The sequence below is a fragment of the Morone saxatilis genome, unplaced genomic scaffold (assembly GCF_004916995.1).
Source record: "Morone saxatilis isolate NCDOM2014 unplaced genomic scaffold, NCSU_SB_2.0 Contig20, whole genome shotgun sequence".
NCBI classification, from domain to species: Eukaryota; Metazoa; Chordata; class Actinopteri; family Moronidae; genus Morone; species Morone saxatilis.
The window spans coordinates 7,068,326-7,086,896 of NW_023339763.1; the positions used below are offsets into that span (position 1 = coordinate 7,068,326).

At 40.1% G+C, this 18,571-nt stretch overlaps 1 protein-coding gene across 1 annotated transcript in view; it reads right to left on the minus strand.

Annotated features, from left to right (window-relative positions):
* LOC118331745 (transcription factor 7-like 2) overlaps window positions 1-18,571 on the minus strand; it is a 51,695-nt gene that overhangs the window by 4,493 nt on the left and 28,631 nt on the right. Inside the window, exons 4-5 of the mRNA XM_035666815.1 lie at window positions 4,591-4,789; window positions 6-109 (exon numbers count right to left, since the gene is read on the minus strand). Coding sequence (XP_035522708.1) covers window positions 6-109; window positions 4,591-4,789 — 303 coding nt within the window. The remainder of the gene's footprint in view (window positions 1-5; window positions 110-4,590; window positions 4,790-18,571) is intronic.

Consider the following 18,571-nt stretch of genomic DNA (forward strand, 5'->3'; position numbering starts at 1 on the left):
CTCACCTTGATGACAAACTGTGGAGCAGGCAGCAGTTTGTTCCTGAGGAGAAAGGAGAGTGTCTCTGTGCAGCGGCTCACCTGCCGGGACAGAATCAGCTCGGCCTCAGCTGCAGACAGCTCATGCACGAAGTTTAAGGGATATTAGAGATATCAAGAAAAGGCTTTGAAAAATATTGTTTTCTCTCTCTTTTATTTTCTAATATCTTTTGATATAGGTTTTGCTGAGCTAGAATTTTGTTCAAAACAACATTAATGCCATCTGTTGCTTCTGGTGATTAATGCAAATAAAAGGTTAAACATTTATTATAATATAAATTATAATTATATAATAATTATGTGCCAAACTTTTAGCTATCACTTAAAGCTAGCTATCTTAGTTACCTCAGACTCCAGCAGGGTAATCCAAACTACCGAACAGATTTGGATGTGGTGAAAGAGAGACAAAATGGCGGGCAGCAGAAACGTTTTTTTTGAACGTGCCTACGTCAGCCAATGACAGCAGCGATTGTCCGTACATCCTTTTGACTGACATTCTTAATTTCAATTGAATCATGTTTCTTAGTTTGAAAACTTTTCGCTAGTTGAGAAGACATAAACACAAAATTCTGAGTTATCACAACTATTTCAATAATTTGTAGTCATACTGACAATGAATTAGAAGTTAAAATGACTAATGGGCACAACTAATTTTTACAGTGTTGAACTGCCCTTTTAACAGTATGCAAAATAATTTTAAAAGAAATGAAAATTATACCCATTTCCATTCATTTCAGTATTACTTTTACACAGTTCTTGAGTGAGGAAAAAATATCAAGTTTGTGGAATGATTTTAGCATTTCAGAGAAAAGCATACTTATGATTTCACATAGAAGTAAATAATCACACCCTCGTGTATCAGTGGAATCTCACCCACTCTTTGCATCTGATTAAATTCAAGAAGAGCTTTTGCACTTTGTTTTCATTTGTCTTTGAGAAAAAGCATCTGTCTGTCTGTTTTCGGTAAGCAGTCAGGTGCTCATCTGCCAAAATGAATTAATATGGCTCTCACTTAGCTGTCAGCTCAAATTACCTCCTGAACTTCCAAATAATTAACTGTGACAAAGCAAAGGATACGCAGGGGGTGCTTGAAATGTGCAGAACATAATGAAAATATCAATACTGTAGAACTGCTTTGACAAAAAAAATACGACATTTAATCTAAGAAAAGTTTGTGTTCTTGGCAGCCTTTTATTAACTGAAGGTCATGTATGGACATAACTAATTGATGTCCACATTTCCTGCCAAAAAACAGCCAAACACCTAATGTTAAGATCCCAATGACCAAGAGACTGTACGCCAACGCCATTTCTGATCTAGTTTGCTGCTCAGCCCTCCAGCTGGTGCGAATAATAAAGTAAGAAGCAGCACCTACTGGACCTGCTGCATACCATCTGCTCTGAGCCTACTTCTGACTGTCCTATTTTATCTGTTTATCTGTTTGTGTGACTGTCTACAGCATTATTTCCCATTTGTACCATACAGAGGATATTGAATGTCCACACACCCTTTTTAATCTTACAGGTTAGTTGCCTGGCAGCCTGTAATAAAATCTCATTATATCACACTTTCAGTTTCATTTAAATATAATACCATCACAGCAGATCAAAATGCACAAATTTCTTCTATAAAAATTGAGTCCCATACAGTTATAATCTTTTTTGATGTTACTTCGGCCAACTTGGCACTTGTTATCCAGGCACAACCTCAGTCAACTTCCTCCTTTCCTGTACTTAGATATACTACAGGTTGTCCACGTTGAAAAGACAACCACATTTTGAAGATTGTTAAAAAAACTTGCAAACACAATAGTGTTATGGCCCTTTGACAGTACCAGCCAATTGGAATTGCCACCCCAGATATATCCATTCAATACATTCAGATAAGCAAGGGCCTGTCATGGCAGCCAGCAATTCTAGACAGCTGCATCTGTATAAACAGATTATTTACACTAAAAAACTGAGTTACCTGGACACTTCCTATACCGCCCTGCCTTCACCAGCAGCCTGTGCTCGCAGCTGTGAGCCTAGTTGTAATGTAATTTTTTACAAAGATGTGATTTATGCATTACTAAAACTGACTGATGGTAAACACAGAATTTTTTTTAATTAAATGCAGCCATTTAGCAACACTGTTATCGAGTAGAAACAACATATATTGATATGATATTTCACTCATGCCAGCCGGAAAGCTAATGTGGATGGTGACCATAATGTTGGAACTCTATCTTTGATTGTTGATTGGCCACTTGCCTTAGTTGTGATTTTAAGTCTAAACTAAGTAATTGGGGTGCAATCCATTTTAAGAGCTGATTTAGTTACAAACTAACTAGTAGTTACTAAGCCTGTAGTGTCCACTTCACACCCCAACTTAAGAGAGAATTTACACACTGGTTCAACCTAGTGCAAGGGTCTATGGCTTGTCTGTGTGTGTGTGTGTGTGTGTGTGTGTGTGTGTGAAAACAATAGGCACAGCTGTTTTGATGTGTGTAAAACACTACTGGTGTGTTTTGGTACAGTCCTAGATTCCACTCAAAGAATCATATATAGTTTAATAGTGAGAGCATGTTTAAAACAATTCAATAGGTCAAATATAATGTCACATGTGTGGATATGACACTCTCGACGACATTCTCATTGTTTAACTTCTGGCTAAAATGACTTAAATATACCACCATTTGTATTTATCTTTTGTGCTCACACAGGGAGCTAAGAGCAGCACTTATAGACAACAGGGTGCTCCATCAGATAGCTGAACAGCAGCCGGTGCATTGTAAGTGGACCCGCAGTGCAACCAATGTGGAACATTATGTGTTTGAAGTAATTTTATGGTCATTTCATGCCCTTTTTGGAACTCTTAACAACCGGTTCTCAGCCCTCCCAGCAGCTCAGAGCTGCATAGGCAGTGTGGACGTGCCACCACCATCTTTTAAACTATTCATATACCCCTGACATGTGGGTGCATTTTCAGTTCCGGGCTGAAGTGTTTCCTTTGACACCAATGAGAGACCAGCCTGCAGTTCACCAAGCATTCCTCAGTCCTCGAATATTTTCCATAAAAGTTGCAGAGAAGTAGGAGGCATTAAGCAGTTGGTATCTCCAGGTAAAATCACAGTGGTAAGGAATAGAAGGTTTATCCAGATACTAATGGCTGCACATTGACCATCAACAATGTTTTATCATGAGTAAGACCTTGCAAGTAGCCCTCTATCAGTGGCTTTGAACTATTATACTATACAGGCTTCAGGTTTTGTCCAATACCACAACAGGAAGCTTGAAAAGATCCTGTAACTCAAGGCAAAAGGATCCATTAAAGGATAAGAGAGATGTTATTTTTGTTTGTTTCCTTTCGATGTACAAACTGTACAAAGAATTTGTCCTTCTGGTACATACATGGCGCTGCTTATTACCCTGGTCAAAGAAGTTATGTTTGTTTGCAGGTCTACTGAAATTATCATGAAACTTGGTCGAAGGGTGTAGCATGGACCAAGTGAGAAACGATTCTAATTTGGGGTCAATCTAAGTCTCTAACCTGATGCACCCTTAGAAACTGTTGGGAAAAGGGCAGGTACTTTAAAAAAATAGTTGGCTGGTGATTAGATGAACCCTCTTACCCTCTATCAATGGCTAACTTCAACCAGTCAGATCAACCAACCAAAGTAGTCAAACTCTTACCTAAGACAGTCAGGAGAAGAGCGATAACATCTAGAACAGCCTTCAGTGCCATTCTTTCTTTGCCATGCTCTTCTTTCAATGAAGAAATACTCTCAAGGTCTGATATAACTTATGCTAGCAGCATCTATGCTAACCTCTTTAGCAGCCGCCATTGTTTTTGAGCACATTATAACATACATTTAGCGTTAAACCACGTCCGTAGCTGAAGCTGTAGCTGTCATAGGACACTGATTGGTCCAAACCACTATGGCAAGATGCCTGGCTAGACAGATTCTCATGTTTTAGATCTTCTTCTTGGATAGGTCAAATGACCTGCTTATTGTCAGGCTGACTTTGTCATAGCCTGTGAGAAATTATGTATGTGTGTGTGTGTTTCAGAAAGCATTTGTCATTCTTAGAAAACATCAAACCAGTTTGGAATGACTGGCAGCATGAACCAATATGAATACTATCAGTGCTTGTTTAAATTTTATTGGAGGTAAATATTTGGTGTCCGGTCTGAGGCAACTGAGGGTTGTATTTATACACTTTAGTCTGTGTGCCCTGATGACATAAATCCCCACACTGCAGAAATAAAGATAAACATGTACTCCCCAAATGATGTGAAAGATTATTTTTAGATTTGTGGCTTTGTAACAATGCAATTTTTTATTTTTTTCAATCGTGGTCCCTGAGGCGGTAGCAGTAGACAATATTTGTGTGTGTGTGTGTTTGTGTGTGCTGCATTAGTGTTAATGTGATGAATGACTTGGTGACAGCACAAATGGATGACGGGAGATGTCGGGAGTATGTCTTTGTTTACCCGTGTGTGTGTGTGTGTATATATATATATGAGACGCAGATATATACATATATATATGAGAGTCTGTGAGAGAGACCCCACAAATGTGTGCAAGTCAGTATAAGCGGCTGTGAATCTTTTGTGTGTGTGTGTGTGTGTGTGTTCTCACCTGTCTTCTGGCTCATGTCTGTGGGCAGGTGTGGAGGACTCGGGCTGAAATGCTCGTTGCTGTAGGGCAGGAGGGACGTCAGCGGGTGCATCCCGTGAGACTGCTGGACCACCGACACTTTGTTGGACTGTTGATGAGACATAACAATGCAAAATGAATTTAGATAAAAATGATTTAATATGATTTCTTACATTTTTCACACCGGCTGGATGCTCGAGCTGTGGGGTTGCATGGGCCTCTCTTCGAGGGGGAGTTTACAAACACAAGCAATCAGGCTGGTTTCAAACATGTCAACCATATTATGAGAAAGTTATTTTAACACTGACGCATTTGAAATGTAGCAGCTTTCTCTGTACCTTTCTTTTTTTCACAGCCACTCAATACAATACTGTATCGAAGTGTGAACCTGTAAGCGCAGCAGCTACCATAAAAACGGGGAGTCAAATTTGAACCAGGAAGCACCTCTTCATGATTTAATGAAGCTTCAGCAACAATTTCAACTCCTTCAGAGAGACCCATTTCTGTTTTAGCAATTTAAGTGTTGAGTGAAATGTTAGTAAGGGGCAGAAATAGTAATGAAATATTAATATTTAAATTATAGATACTAAGACCCAGGTTGAGATAATCCAGGATGCAGGGCTGATTCAAAAATTGTGTCCATTTGTGAAGATGGAAGGATACAAGATATATGATCAGGGATGCACTATATATAGATTTGATTTCAGCTGATACGACCGATAGTTACACGATTCTCATGGCGGATACCATTAAGATAACAGATAATTTCACATTTTTGCATTTAAAAAAAAAAAGAAAGTTCATAACCTGCAGTTTATGCACATCTGAGGGTAAGAAAGGCTAAGATGGAGTGAGGAAAGATGCCGATTTAATATTCAATTTGTATTATTGTAATTACTAATGATGTTTGTCAACTGTATTTTAAGATCCATGACAAGTCATTCATCAGCCAAAGACTGCTGAACGTGATCAAAGGACATCACAGTGTTTCCCTTTCTTTCATTGGCTCAAAGATGATGTTGCTTTCAACCAGACACAGCCATTAAATTATTTAAAAAGTCCATCTCTTCTCTTCAAGATGCAAGACTAACACAAACACACAAAGATGCTAATGCCATTCTAAGCAGAGTATTTTCTGCGTTTAACTACCCTGGTGGGGACATTTGCATTTGCTCGCTGATACAAAAATCCAGCTGAACACATACACACACACACGCGCACAAGAATTAAAGCTATATACATGGTTTGGAACAAACAGATGGGCTGTACTTTGCTCCCATTGGTTTTCAGTGGAGCAGGGAGGAGGAGGAGGACGAGGCCCATTTGATCGATAAGCCTTTGATGATCAAGTGAGGCTGCGTGCAAGCTTGTTTGCTTTCATGTTTCTGTTTACAAATGGCTTTCAATAACTTACGTGAAATCCAGTTATTGCTAATTCTCACAGCATGCTGGCTGACATACGATATGTCACAGCGGTTTGCAACGTTGGAGGCGGCTAACCAGGCAGCCTTGGACAGAGTTACACTGCAATGTTTGAACCAGGCTGTGTGTGTCTAGGTGGGTGTGGGTGTGTGTGTGGACTGGGCACTGTAATTGTTTCTGTGGGAGGCAAGTATAAATATGCGTCTTTCTGAACGAGTGTGAGTGGGTGGGTGGATATGCATAGATGGATATATTTGTGTGTGTGTGTGTGTGTGTGTGTGAGAGAGAGTGTGTGTATGCGTGTGCGTCCAAGCCGTATTAAGCCTTTGAAAGCTTGGCAGAGATGCTGATTTTTATGTATATGAATATTTCTGAGAAAAGTTTTAGGTTATTTTATTTTGTACACTGAGATGGACGAGCCTGTGTGTGTTTATGTGTGCGCGTGTGTGTGTGTTTGTCTGTATAGGACCATTTGCATGAGTGTCTGAGTGTGAAGTGTGTTACATCAGCACTACAGAGGGGGCAGATCTGGTGCTACTTGCTGGGCCTCCTGCTGAGTTACAAAGTGAATACCTTATCACTTAAAGTCAGAGCTTCCACACGCTACACTCCACATTAACACACACTCACAGACACTTTCAACACCTCCTTCCCTATCCATCAACATCTTCAACTCTCTCTCACTGGCCAAGCACACACACACACACACACACACACACACAAATGGACCCTCATGTGTATGCTCCACGGCTGCTAAGATCAAACTGCTGAACCGCTTTTAATGTTGAGACACATGAAAACAAAACGCACAGCTTCTGTACCGGAGAGCCGAAGGGTGGGAGGTTTGAGGGTGGGGGAGGAGGCGCAGGGGGAGGAGGTAGTGTGGGAGCAGGGAGGTGGAGGTGGTGGTGAGGTTTAGATAAGGTGGCCTGCATTTCTAATAACCGGAGAGAAGCACTCAGAGATGGAGGATGAGTCTTGTGGGTTAAGGAAAGATTCTGACAGAAAGGCCCGGTTGGTCGCTTTACAGGATGAGAACAACAGACACGTTGTCATGGTAACACTTCATTAAACAATATGCTAAGTAGGGTTTAAGATGATGTCATGTGGTATAGAAGTTAGCAATGGGAAAGATTCCGTTATTTACTACTTGGGAGATGGCTGTATGAAAAAAGAAAGATTGCAGAATTTGTATTGCAAGGCTTAAAAAAAAAGCATCTGAGCATGGTACAAACAGAAATATATATTAAAATTAACTTGTAATTCGCTTGAGCACTGGACTTTGGCTGACGCAAGCCATCCTGCATTTCTATATTATTCAGGACGAAGTCGGATGTATTGGAACTTTAACAAAAATGTAAATTTGGTCCAATGGTACCAATGCAGTTATGCTGCATCCATTGTTTAATCAGACTTATATTCTAAATTTGATAGTGGAATATGTCAGGGTGGGTGTACAGAGAAAATAGTTGGAAATGATGCACAGAACATCCGGTTTTTAATGTGAATGTGCAGCCATAAAAAGCTGCCTTACATCTGTAATTGTGTTTAGCATTCCTTTAAAATGCTGTTTCGTGTTAATTTTAACAATTTTTCAAGAGTGTAACCATGTGACAGCTACTGTGAAAACATGGCTGACTTTTCTCGAGCTCATCACTTCATTTCTAAAATGACCAACAAATCAAACTCACCCCCGACCCCACAGACACACGTCAGTGCGACAGTTACCTTTGTGTCTGTCTCTAAATGACTCTGCTGCCTTCAGAGCATTTCAGCTTTCATATGTCTTTTGTCGCCAACCAAAATCAGGTTTTTTCACTCATTTCTGCTTTACATACGGAGTTACATTGCTTGGTCGTGGGAACAGAAAAACATTCTACAATTTCAGCAGTAGCAATGACATTTTGCAGGGAAAATCCCAAAAGTGGGTAAGCAGCATCAGCATTGAGTGCCCTCAGAATGCATGTGTGAAGAGGTTTAAACAACAGAAATCAGTCTGAACCTTGAATGTAAAGAATCAGCCAACAAATGTCAACAAATATCTAAACAAATCTTCACACACTTTGCACTGACTCAGAAAGACAATGAAACGGAAAAAAAGAGTGTGAATTATTGCACACAAATCACACTCACCTACAGCGTATGTACAGACACATGCGCACACATATTCTGCTTCTCGACAGATTCTGCACATATGGATGCAAACACAGACACACACACACATCTGTGCAGGGCCGCTGCAAGCCTTCAAAAGTAGCTGTGGCTCCGTTTCACGTGCTGAGGTTGATGTAGCCATTTTGCTGTAACATTATAGCCGCAAAATAGTCCATTTATGTTTCCTCTCTTCCTCGGGGTAATTAGCCGGCCTTGAAGTGGCTTTAGCTGCGCCTTCCTTTTTTTACACACACTCAGGGAGGCTGACTGAGAGCACTCATTTAACCCATAATTATCAACCCCTCTGTATTTAAAAAAAATCCCCCCATCCTCACCCCACCACACACATACACTCACACAACTTACACATAATTACCTTAACTGAGACAGACAAGTGTGCACATGCTTGTGTGGGACACACACACTCGCAGAAGATTGTATAACACTTACAGCATCTTTGAAACGGAAACACGCAGCTTGGTATAAAAAGACAGAAGAGTTACACACATGTTCAGGTGCACGCACACACACATAGAAACACACATAGATGCAATAGAGGAAAAAGTTCACTCACCCTTTAATTTACAGGAGTAGAGTTACCCACCCTTGCAGACTGACATAAATCCTCAAGGAATAGATTCATAGTACAAATCAATAGTAAATACAGGGTTTTAAACTGTGACCGACTGAACCTTGCTGTATTTATTTCTTTATCAGAAAATATGAGCTCTTTCAGAAGTGTGGTGAAAATATAATTCCAGCAATTTCTAAGGTTCTAAAAAGAACAATATGATTGTCACCCACTTTCTGCAACAACTGGCCAGGTATGCCCACCTGGAAATTGGTGGAGCTCTCTTTCTCTGTGTCCAGTGTTAACAATCCACAAATCTGGATTGTTTTGGACTGCTCATGTCCTGTAGCATTTGATACAAAAAGCAGTCAAGGTACGGCAGCAAGGATGTGCCACTAAGCGAATGTGATGTGAGCTTTTCTAAAGAATCGACATGCACTGATGCTACGAAACAGGAGGATGTGTTGTATGGTACTGTAGTCATGTTTTCTCACCGCATCTCGTCTTAAATCGTGATGTGAATTCTGTTTTCAATGACCAGCATTAACTGGCCAGTGTATCATCCTGTTATTTTTGATTTAGTGCTTAAAGATGCAACACATTTAAGTTATTGCTGCAAACGTGATGTTTCAGTGCTGTGCAATTTGAGTGAGATAGCCTCATTTAAATCCTCTTCACGGACAATACAAGCTACATTTGAAGGGTCACAGTTTACTGTGCATCACTGTACCTACATTAATCATGTAAGTAGCCATACACATGAAGAAACCCACTGCCAAACAGCAACTGCAGCAGCACTGAATAATGAATCTCCTGTTTGTTGATTACATCAAAGATGTAATTACTTCAAAGACATGATTACTTTAAAAATTCCAATTAGATATCAACACCTCTTTATGTGCGTCACGAAATCGTAAATGTAGCCCTCAGTCTCTCTGTAGTCTAATTTCACTTGAAAGGCCTTTGATTTATCAGCATATTGTTGCTGCCTTTTATCTTCACTCTATTTGAACAGAAATCTGCTGCTGAATACAAGAGTTAATGGGATCTCAGACATCACTTGTTTGTAATGACGGCCCTCCACCTTGACCCTGACACACACACACACCCACACACTTAAACGTATGCATTTCACATACACCAGCGAAGAAACGCAGTAGCATGCTTATGAGTGCACACACACACGTGCGCGCCTTAATTCAGAGGACCTTATGCTGATAAAACACCTCTAATGTATTCTTTAGTTTTCAGATGACACACTAAGTAGATACGTCTCTTTTTATATTTGAAGCGGAAATTAAAGCGTCCTCTCTTTTGTTCCCCCCCCTCCAGAGTGCTTTTGAGTCTAATGTCTTTAATCTCAAATTTCACGGAGATTGCACATTCAAAACACTCATTCACTCTCTTTCTTTCACAGTCATCCTTGCCCTGGTGTGGCGTAAATAGATAAATAAATAAAGGGGGGGGGGCACTCGCTGGGAATTAATGGTGGATTCACCTTGCTCTCTGCAACCCTTTCAAGTGACTGCAATCAAACTGCTTTGCAGGAAAGAGCTTTGTCACAAAGAGATCTGAGCAGGACGGCGTCATGTTTTGTCATCAAATGAATAGAGATTGCACTTAATAAACCGTCTGTCAAAGACAAATGAAAACAACCATTTATAAATCCTGTTTTAGTTCTGTGATCTGTGAATGAACTATTTCAACCAATGTGGCCGTTTGAGGAATAAGAAATTGGTGGCTCCTTTAAGAAATAATTGCTTTGGATACGATGCAACTTTGAAAATATTCTGAATTTATGAGCCACAAATAAGACTTTTTTGTAAAAATATTATCTGTTTGGAGGATGACATTATCTTTGTTTTGAGGTTATTGAAATTCTTCATACTCGTAATTCCACTATTTTTGAGCATTAAACTCAAAATGAATATGAAAACTACAATTCTAGACATAATGATTATTAATAAGAGTACCCCCTTTACAATTTGGTAAAGTGTTTGTCACCATAAAAGGTTTCCAGTTTCTGACATTTTTTTTCCTGGATCATCTGAAATGAAAGTGAAATAAAACACCAACTCAGACAAAATTCTATTGAAATGAAGTATCCTTTTTCGCTTTGACAGTTTTAATTCTCTTGAGAGGTTTTCTAATAAGCACCTGTTCGGTTTCTTTGCAGCCACACTGAGCGCCTGACACCAGCCCTGCTAAACCCACAGAGTGATGCAGTGTACAGTGTGAAATACTAAGTAAAACTAAAACATGTACCAACAAAGTGGAGATTTTGTAAGTTGTAGCTGTCTTCCAAAGCCTGACAGTCAATGCAGCGTGGAGAGCCATCACTCCACTAAAGCACAACATGGATTTCAGAAGCTATTCAGCGGAGAGAACCTATTTCATCAATGATTATTTCACACAATGTACTTTCTTTTCTTTATCAAAGTAGTGCATGTCGAATGTCACGGTAGTTGTAGGCAGAATTCTTTTTTGATGCCTCTTCCGTGTCCTTCAAAAAAGACACAAATGCACTGCTCTAAATACAATACCGCTTCATCTGGGAGGTCAGAGGACATGGTCAGCTGCTTGAATGTTGAATAACCACACAGACAGACAGACAGACAGACAGACAGACAGACAGTAAATACACATGGGTGTTTGTGGGTGAACAGGAGGGGGAAAAAAAACCCTCTGAGTTTAAAAGCGCGGTAAAATTCCCCACACCTGCATGCAGAGAGAAAGTGCAAAAGAGAGAATGAGTGAAACAAAAGCCAAGATATGCAGAAAGAGAAAGAAAAAAATGTGAGCAAGAAGGGAAATATAAGGTGGCAACTCCTCACACAGAAGACCTGAGAATCTCACAGAGCATTTGATGGAAACATGGCCTAAATCACACTGATATTAGATTAGGTTGGTATTCGATTCAACCTGATCTGATTTTATTGACTCTCCCAGGAGGCAGGTCAATGCGTGTGTGCCATGAAAAGGCAGAGTTGTGGAAAACACCAGAACAGCGAGAGATTGGGTACAGATCAATTCTGAAACTGTCCTGTATGACTAAGAAAATGATATGATTAATTTAATTCTGAAAAGAAAATGTTTCCGTCTTTCTGAGGATGATTGTTAGATTATTTGCCAGGCAGCTTCTGCACTTTATACGAGACAGTAAAAAAATACAGTACGATTTTATTTAGCCTTGGTCGAAAGCAGCATTATGTCATTAATATGAACTGCATTCATAAATAATGATTTTACTTTCACTTTTAAAATGTTTCAGCACATTTACTTCAGAATACACTGACATGGAACAAGTCTCACAATGTACTTCTTCAACTAAAGTACCTTTATGATTTCTCTTACACTGATGTACCTTGGAAGTTCCCTTTAAAAACACAGTATCACTCAGAGACTGTAATTTGTAACATCACGACAGTCTAAAACTTCAACCCTGACTTCTAAACATTACATTCATAAACAACTAAGTTGCATTAGTATATACATTTTGTAAGACATGCAATGCTGCTTGGATCACATTCTTATACTGATGTACTGAGGAAACATTTCTATTGAATGCATCTGCAGACTGTTCACTGCCAATACAAAATGCTCATATAGGAAACGTGTTTATGTTATGTTCAGGCAACTCAAAGCACTCGGTTAAGTTTAGGGAAAGACTGTGGTCTTGATAAAATATAGAAAAAGCACAAGGCAATAAATGACAGATCGATATTTAACCAAAACTATTATCTTTTCCTAACTGTATTTAAACCAAACACATGGGACGCAGAATGCAAACCCTGTGTCAGATTACATTAACACATCCACCAGTGCCCCCAGTACCACCAGGGTGACCTGCTCTGCCCATCATGACCCCCCACAGCACGTCCCCACCCCAGCAGTCCGTCTTGAGTAGTGAGTAGGTCTCCCAATCTGGAAGTCATTGCCTTCTCAAGAGTCAGGAGCCCAAAATGAGAGCCTCTTAGTTGGAGGTTTGGGCAACATCAAAGCCCAGGCAACCATAACAACGCAGCTATGTTTAAAAAAGGGCCAAACACCCCCCCAACAAGCCCGCCCACTCCCCAATTACACACAGACACACAGACACACACAAATACTCATATGCATGCATGAATGCATGTATGCAAGGACACGCCCAGTGCTGTGCATGCAAATACACACACAAACACACACACACCATCGTCCACTGCTGCCACACACCACTGGAACATCTGGGCCGAGGCCACGATGAATCAGTAACCACTGTTTGCAACTAACAGACAGAAACGCTTTGTGTGTGTGTGTGTGTGTGTGTGTACATATAACTATGCATAATACACCCAAATATAATGTTCACACACACAACAATTATTCCAGTTTCTACTCAGCAACATTAGTTTTTTTTTCTGCCAGGAGAGAAAAAAAGGACAGAAATTTCCAAATGTGGGTCAGGAAAGATGCCACAGCAAAGAGTAAATTTACACCTTTAGGATTATTTAACCACTTCTGTTTGTACTAGTTTTACCAGCCAGGATACCGAGGTCACGTGCTGTGTGTTTTTCGGGGGAATGTAAAGGTTTCAGCAATCTCAGGGAAGTTTACATCTCCACTTGGCAGATATTTTATAAGCAGAACTATGTTTTAGAATCAATTTATTCAATAATAAACAGACTAATAGTGAATTCAGCATTTCACCACCAACATTTTGTTCCTGGCAGCATGAAGAAGACTAAATCTAAATAAACAGTTACTACTATCACTTGTATTGATGTTTACGTAGCATCAGAATTGTAAATGGTAAATCTACTGTACTTGCATAGCGCCTTTCTAGCCTTCCAAACACTCAAAGTGCTTTCACACTACATGCCAAAGTCCATACCCATTCACACATTCATACAGTGATGGCAAACACTCAAAACAAACAGAAACTAATCCATTCACTCACATTCACACACTGATACACAGCATCAGAAACAATTCAGGGTTCACTGAAGGACACTTTGACATGTGGATGACCCGCTCTACTGGAGCCACAGCCGTCCCATAATTGTAAGAGATGCTATTATTATTGCACAGGTTGTCTGTAATGTATGCATACGATAATACTGTTTTTAAGTGGTGCACATAATAACAATAGAGTTGCAGCACTGGCAGCAGATGCAGCGATGGTATTAGTAGGAGCTGTTATACATGTGTATTGACCAGACTTGCGATAGAGAGAGAAAAGAGACAGGAAATAGTGCAGGGAGATTCACTTTTTACACTTGATCTGACATCACAGCTCAGGCTCGATGTAGGGGGAAAACCTCCGAGCTCTTTAAGAGAGGCGACACACAGCTGGCTCCAGGGGGACCATGGATGCGCCTGCGTGCAGAATCAAATCCAGCCAGCGCTATGGCATTTCGAGATGAGTTATCACTCTCTTAATGAGTGGACGGAGACAGACAAGCAGGCAACTTTCTCTTCCAGACTGCGGTGACGCTTTCACTCTGGAGAAATGACCTCTAATGATTGGTACTAAAGAGAGCTAATTAATGGTGTACTTGTTTATTTCTATCAGAAAGTTCCACAATTAACAACTTGTTTGTGACATTTGGGCAATCATCTGCAACAAAAATATTGACACAGGGAGACGGGAGGAAATGAGGCAACCACAGAAGACATAAATCCTCTTTGAGATACACTTCCTCCAGGCTTTGGTTTACACAAACAATAGATACTACGACTACTTCAGGCCACAGCCATATTTGTCCGTCTTGTGGGAGCCGGTTAGCAGAAGCAAAAAAATATCTAGCGGTTTGATAACGGCATTGTCAAAAAGGCACATAGGGCTCGTCGTGGTGAAAAAGGCGTCTATGTTTTGCATTTATTCTCCGGTTGGGATTGTTTCCAGTGTGAAATGTCAAACTTCCACAACTGTGTTTATCCGACCTGATTTATCTGGTGGCTGCGGTTTGGGGTGAAAGTTTTACCCAATCATGAGTGACCTTTTGGTGAATCCTCCTACTGTACTGTATGAGGGACAGAAACGCCGGGGCCTCAGAGCGTTTGGGTTTTTTTTCTTTTTCTTCTTCTTAAAGAGTGCGATTGGATCCCGTCTGTAGGTTATGTGGTCTCGTCCTCTGCTCAGATGACTGAGTGTGTCTATCGCTCACTCATTGCGAAACCTTTCCCGTGCGGCTGCCGAAGACAGCTTTCACTCACCGGCTCAGCCTAAATACCAGACCATGTGCCTAAATGGGAAATGCCGCCACACATAAAAAAAACCCCAGCAGTGACGCATTTCCTGTGTGCCAGTATCTATTTATTACTCAAATATGGCCACTGGATACCACAATAAAAGACACAGGTCATGATGAAAGAGACGTGTACAACACACAGTAGCTGTGCTGTGTGCCAATTCCAAGCTGTGACAAAATTATGAACACAGCTGTCCCACAATGCTACAAATTACAACAAATTAAAACTGAAACGATTATTCAATTAATCAGTTAGTAGATAAACAAAAGATTCAACTATAACGGATAACTGAGTGGTTGATTCATTAATTTTATCAAGGAAGAATGCAAAAATATTTGCTGGTTCCAGGTTCTAAATTGAGCAGATTTTGCAACATTTCTGGGGTTTATATCATTTATATAGAATATCTGTGGGTTTTAGGCTGTTGGTGTATGCTAATCACAACAATCTGTCCGCTGGCAAAGCAACCAAACCAGTTCAAAGAAAGATGCCTGCACACGGGCATATTGCTCCCAAAATCTATGCATACATTTTTTTATCTATTAAGCATGAAAAACACATATCAGTCAATGTATGTATTCTGTAACAGTACATATGATCATACCGCTTTCTGAGTACACTGTACCATATTTATGTGTATCTCGACCAGTGCAAGGGACTCTTATGTTTTTTGTGTGTTTGTGGCGATCGGGGCGTTGACGAGGCGGTCGTACATGGATGACTCTACATGTATGCCAACTGTTGTTGAGTCAAGTTTTGGGGAAGCAGACAACGCAATCAGCTTACATGCTTTCTGCCCTCTGGGCCACCGGTTCACTTCACGTGCACGGTGCTTTCTGTCTGATCTCCCGCTTTGATGTTTGTATCAAAATAATCTCATCCCTGGGCGTTTGTGTGTTATGGGAGCATTGAAGGCCATGCAAAAGAAATACCCGGGGGGCACAGTACGCTGAATGGCCTTAACATCCCCAAACCCAAACAGGAATATTTTTTGGATATGCCTTTTTTTTTTCTTTTTTTTGCAAACACACACACTCTATTTTTGCAAAAACATGCTTTTATTTTTATAATTTACGTAACTTTTTAAAGAAAAAACTAAAACACTGACACAAACTGTAACTGTAATTTCCAATTCTTTACATGCTGCATCACTTCTAAAAGAAACACAAAAATAGAAATTGTTAAATTGGCACATCCAGTGGAAAAAACCTTGGAAGTCCTGACACTAAAGCGGGTCATAAGGTCAGTGAATTTCCACGCTGTTTTCAAGGATGCTGGAAAGCCAATGCGTGTAAGCCACTGTGGCGTAAACTTTAATCAGCGTGTTGACCTCTCACTCTGTGTGTCGTACAGCTGTGTTGAGAAACTACAACAAAGTCATTGTCCGGTCCCTCTTCAACACTTAGGCTCATGGAGGTTAACGGCTTGTAACAGTTGTGGAATCAAATGACTGTGAAAACCATCTTCATTAGATTACCCTGCTTCACTTGTGTCAATGACACGGCTGAGGCTGATCTTTAATACGGAAAAATTCTATATTCTGCTGATTATTGTCTCGATTCATTGATTTTTTGAAAAATGGCTACCATAATTTTATCATCATAGCTTGTTTTATTTGACAAGTCATCCAAAACCACTAATAAATGAATCATTGCAGTGCCTTTGTAGGACAATATTTAATGAAACAAAACATAATGAGCCTGTATATTCAAAGTGTCCAAAGCTCTTATCTATTTATTTTCAGTCTCACCCAGATCAGTGACATTTTCTTCCAGTTTCCACAACTTCAGGGAGGCTGCCATAACTGGGAAGAATTTATATTTGTGTTGTCTTCGGCTGAAGGGAGTAATAAAGCTCTGAAAAAATTACAATTTCCTAGAGCCTAATGTGATCTTCAGATGTCTTGTGCTGTCTGACAAATAGTCCAAAACCCTACGGTAGTCCATATATAATGATACAAAACAAAGAAATGCAGCAAATCCTCAAGTTTAAGAAGCAGAAATCTGAGAATGTTTGAAATTTCTACTTGGAAAATTACTAAAACGACTGATAATCAAAGCAGTTGCCAATTATTTTTCTGTCCATCAGCTAATCTACAAATCATTTCAGCTCTACTTATCATTTCTCTTCAAAATTCATCAACACTACAAGACAATTTAGGGGGAAAGGAGGAGGAAAAACCAGGAACATCAAACCTAAACCCAGTCCGAAGACACAAACCAACAGACACATTGTCTGGAAGAGGCGAGTCATCAGCTGACATCAGGGAAACCAGAGCCCTAAGGCCGCCATCCAATTAGTTAATTCCTTTAATCGTCTCTCACAGCGGTCCAACTCAGGACCGTTTTAAAAACCATCCTTCACCAAAGATTAGGGTGATTGCAACAAAAACTTCTGAGAACCGTTATTTATCATCAGTGATGACCAGTGTCCACACTGCAGCCTGACACAGAACACTTAAAGGGTTGACTCAGAAGTCTTAATGCAAAGTACCCAAAGTGGCGACCTTTGACCCCTTACAAAACTTCAAACTGGAAGACCAGAATTAATGACAATAACTGTAGTGTTTTGATTCATTTTTTAAATTGAACTGACAGTTCTTGACCTGTGCCTCACATTTTTTCTCAACCATCTTTCATTCATTCTTCACAAAATTGCCAGTCTCTGTACTCTGCAACAGTCCTTCAGAACATTCATACATACACAAAAGAAAAGTTTCACCTTAAACAATCGTTTTTAGAGTGAAAAAGTTGATAAAAATTTTTCCTTAAAGCTTTAAAAAAGGTTTTACAGATTCAAGGCCTCTGCAGACCAAGCAGAGAACAGCCTCCCCCATCAGTGGAGGTTTTTTAATATGTACAATTGATTCACTAATATATTTCTGAATCAAATGTTCTTGATGTCCCAACTGTCAAGGCTGCAAACTGAATCAGTTCTTGCTTTGATGAAAAGTACTTATCCTGCCAATAAGGCACACATAAATTAAAGTCGATGAAGGGAATAGAAGATGTAGAAGAGAGATGGAAGAGGGATGTCTTCATATTGCTTGTTTTGTCTGACAAACAGTTCAAAATCCCAAAAGGTATTCAATTCATCATCATGGAAGACAAAGAAAACCAGCAAAATATTCACATTTCAAAACGGAAAGGAAGCTGGAACTGGTGGAATTTGTCCATTAATCGATAACGGATTATCTGTTGATTCATTTTCTGTTGATGGACTAATTGGGCTGCTGGGAGGGTGGGAGCGCACTGCAACATCCAGAGCGATCGCTCCAGCCGCTGGGGTAAAACACGGAATTAATTCACGATCGGATGACTACGAATGGTAGGACATGAAAGGAGAGAGAGAGAAGGACAAGAGCAACATCCATCTCTCCAGTCCATCCATCCCATCCATCCAGTCCCATCATTTCTGTCCCTTTCCTCTATCTACTCTTTTTTCGTACGATATCCTTCCGATCTCTTCATTCTCTGCTGGTCTCTCTTGTGCCCGGCAGTCTAGAGCTGAAAC